Consider the following 3347-nt stretch of genomic DNA (forward strand, 5'->3'; position numbering starts at 1 on the left):
TCCTATTTATATTGCGTCCTTTGTTTGTATGCATAAACTTTGACCATTAGTTTCACCAAAATACATTAATTATGTGTTGCAAAAATTATATCATCGGAAACTACATTTTACTATGAATTGAATAGTACTATATTTTCTGTGACACATAACCCATGTGTTTATTGGTCAATTTTATGGTCAAAGTTGGACTTTGTAATATGTGCGTGCCATGTAAAAGGGACAAAGGGTGTACGTCCCAAATTTTAAAAATATTCATGAATTGCATTAATTTTTCGAAAAATTGAAAAAGTCACAAATTTGCAAAAACCAGTCTTGGGTCTTAAGAAAATATTCATGAATTTAGAAAGTGATCAGAAAATTTAAAATTCTGGATGATTTTTTTTAAATTTGTGAATTTTTCAAAAAATATTTATGATTTTAAATATATTTTTGAATTTAAAACAATCACCAATCTGAAAACTATACATGGATATTTAAAAATTCATGAATTTTAGGGGAAAAATACTTCATGGCTTTTGGAAAATTCCGGGAATTTTAAATATTTAAAAAGGGAAAAAGAAACAAAAAAGAGAAAAACATCGGAATATAAAAATAGTGGGAAAGGTAGCATAAACCTAGAGCGAGTCGCGATGAAATTGACTGAAAAATGAAGAAAATTAAATGGACAAAAAACCAGTGGGAAAGCAGCTCCTTGTACTTTGGTCTTTATGTATGTGCTATAAATTAGTCCAAGTTAATTTTTTTTAACACAGTACAGACGCAAGCGCTCAGACATACGCGCATACACTCAACCCTATGAACGTACACATACACATCCTACCCCTATGAGCACCTCCGAGAAACTCATATAATTTTATCATTTTGAAATTCACTCTGTATTTTACTTACATAATACATAGGCAACTTAAATATACATTTACAATACATCTATTGTACAAGGGACATTTTACAGGGAAATGACCCATATGGACATATGGTGCATCTCCACGCGGTGCAGGCAGTAGGCCTAGCCTAGGCATTGTTCCAGCAGCGTGACATGGTACTAGTATTGCGTACACTCTACGGACATGTCCGGTCAGGCGTTGCGGGCGGCGACGTGGAACTGCGGCGTGTAGCTGTGCGCCGTGCCCGGCCTCTCCTCGTGCGGCGGCTCGTTGAGGAAGGCCCAGTTGCTCCTCGTCCACCTGCCCACCGACCCAAAACAAACAATTAGCAGATCAATATCCAACGAACTGACCACGTCAAATCAAAGGACAGTGTCATCATCGGCGGTTGGTCGCAATCGTCACGTACCAGTCCCGGCTCTTGCCGGCGTCGGCGGCGTCAGCTGCGTCGATCTCCTCGTGGCCGGCAGCCACCGGAGACGACGCCGGTGACCTGCTCCTCTGCGAGCTTCCCAGCGGGCTCTTCTCCATAGGTCGACCAGGGGAGGCGAACAGGGAGGTGACGTCGACGGCAAGGGTCTCACCGCCGCCGTCCTCCCGCGCCGGCTTCCCGCGCTGCCTCCAGAAGGCCTCCACCTCCTCCTTTGTCAGGGACCGGTTCCTCATCACACGAGCTGCTTACACACACACAGTTAGCTTTCTGACGATCAAAGCAAGCAACATAATAAAAACATAAACATGGCTGCAAGCAGTAAGTGGACCGTGTGTGTAGCCGCGTACCTTTGGTGTCATCGCCAAGAACCGGCGAATCCCAGCCGGCCATCAGAGACCCCATCTAGGCTCTAGCTAGGATTAGGATGATCAACTTCTTCTTGAGATGGATGTGGTAGAATCGAATAGATACTTGTAGGATCGAATAGACAAGAATGTGTAGTTGCGAATGGTACCGAAGAGTAGTGGTAACTGATAAGCATCATCGGTGGATCTGGTCGTATTTATATATGTCTGCAGCGGGGCTTGAGTTGAGTGCTTGACTTTGTTTGGACACTGGAAGGTACTAGTAGTACTGCTACAACAGATACCGGATTAGCACACGGGATTGTCGACCATATCCGGAGTGGCACTGGGGCTAGCGGAGTGGTTTCCGTTCTAACAAAACCTGGGGCCGAGGCTTTGTAGTCTGTGTGCTTATCTAACCTGCAAGTAGCCATTGGTCAGAGCGTCGCTATCGGTACTTCAGTAGCATCTGATACTACCATGTTCCTACCAGGAAGAATGAATAGAAACGTACTCACAAGATCGGTGGCATCGAAGACAGAGTCTACATACTAAAAGCTTCCCGATAGATAGAAACGTTTGCAGGGTCGAGCTCGGAAGAAATCTGGTTCGGTGCTGGAGCAGAGTGACTAGATTAGATAGAATATGCACGCATCGTTATCCAGCGGCGCCTGTGCCTGCCGGTCCGGAGGCCGTCAGTGCGTATGTGGTGTCGTCATCCGTTCCATTCCTTTCGCCAAAGTCCCGGACCGACGTGCCGCCAAAGCCATTAGCAGTATCTGAAAAAAGAAGACATTCGATGTAGGCCATTCTTATCCTATCATCGTCGTCCCAGGTGCATGCATCACTCACTGTTCGCGAGCAATAGAAGGGCCCATCGCGCGCGTCTCTTGGTCGGGTGCCGTTGATGTTTTGGTGGGTGGGTTCATTGAGGCCTTAGCACGACGACTTTCAGGCTGTCTATTACAACAACGTTTACTCGTCTTTTGATGACGGGGGCGATGACAGCGGCGAGTTTTCGGCTCGCTTTAGTGCTTATAGCCGTCGCTAGGTGGTCCATGAACCTGGATGTAATTTTTACTTTTGGCGTTTTTTGTACTTCTTTGACAGTTGATTCTTTTTTGAAAAGCAGGATTATTCCCAGCTTCTGCATCAGAACGATGCACGTGGCCATCTTATAAAAAATGTCAATCAAAACAAAGTCTGTAATTCAGTACAGCTCGCAAGTGAAGCATAAAAAGAAAAGAAGATAAAAAAAAGCGACAACTGGCGAAAAAGGGGACATGATGACTAAATACATATCCTATTATTGGACCGCCATCCAAACCGGTTGTAGATATTCCGTGCTACCGTCTCCCATCGGTTGCACCCAGTAATCAAAAGCTTCATGGAGTCCGTATGAGTGAGTAACGACCACGTACGGATTCAAGCTATAGCTCTATAGATAACCTGCAAGAAGTTTAAATATTTTGTCTATTAAAGATCATATCATTTCTGCAGTTCCATATAGCCCAAAGTAATGCGCATATTCATATCCGAATATGTCCCGCAATAACTGGTTTCATTCCAGTTAGCCACGTCTCAAATAACATGTCAATGCTAACTGGAGGGTTAATATTAAGACTACATGAATTGTGTTAGAATTAATGGGCTAGGCTCATAGCAATTTCTGAAATCTCAAAGCCC

The 3347-nt window shown here is 44.1% G+C and overlaps 1 protein-coding gene across 1 annotated transcript; it reads right to left on the bottom strand.

The window, feature by feature from the left end:
* Positions 1-843: 843 nt before the first annotated feature.
* On the bottom strand, positions 844-2034 carry LOC123123573 (uncharacterized). Its single transcript, XM_044544100.1, has 3 exons — positions 1665-2034; positions 1294-1558; positions 844-1184 (listed from the first exon to the last, which is right to left on the bottom strand). Exons 1-3 carry the CDS (start codon positions 1717-1719, stop codon positions 1076-1078), a joined length of 429 nt encoding a protein of 142 aa, XP_044400035.1. The 5' UTR covers positions 1720-2034; the 3' UTR covers positions 844-1075.
* Positions 2035-3347: the final 1313 nt, after the last annotated feature.

This window comes from Triticum aestivum, chromosome 5D (assembly GCF_018294505.1).
Source record: "Triticum aestivum cultivar Chinese Spring chromosome 5D, IWGSC CS RefSeq v2.1, whole genome shotgun sequence".
Lineage (NCBI taxonomy): Eukaryota > Viridiplantae > Streptophyta > Magnoliopsida > Poales > Poaceae > Triticum > Triticum aestivum.

What these genes read in the sequence shown, in the direction of transcription:
- LOC123123573 (XM_044544100.1), bottom strand. Translation starts at nt 1,719, where the DNA reads ATGGGGTCTCTGATGGCCGGCTGGGATTCGCCGGTTCTTGGCGATGAC. An exon ending in TCTTGGCGATGACACCAAAG is followed by an intron (nt 1,559 to 1,664) that starts GTACGCGGCTAC and finishes GTGTGTAAGCAG; the next exon opens with CTCGTGTGATGAGGAACCGG. An exon ending in GCCGGCAAGAGCCGGGACTG is followed by an intron (nt 1,185 to 1,293) that starts GTACGTGACGAT and finishes GTCGGTGGGCAG; the next exon opens with GTGGACGAGGAGCAACTGGG.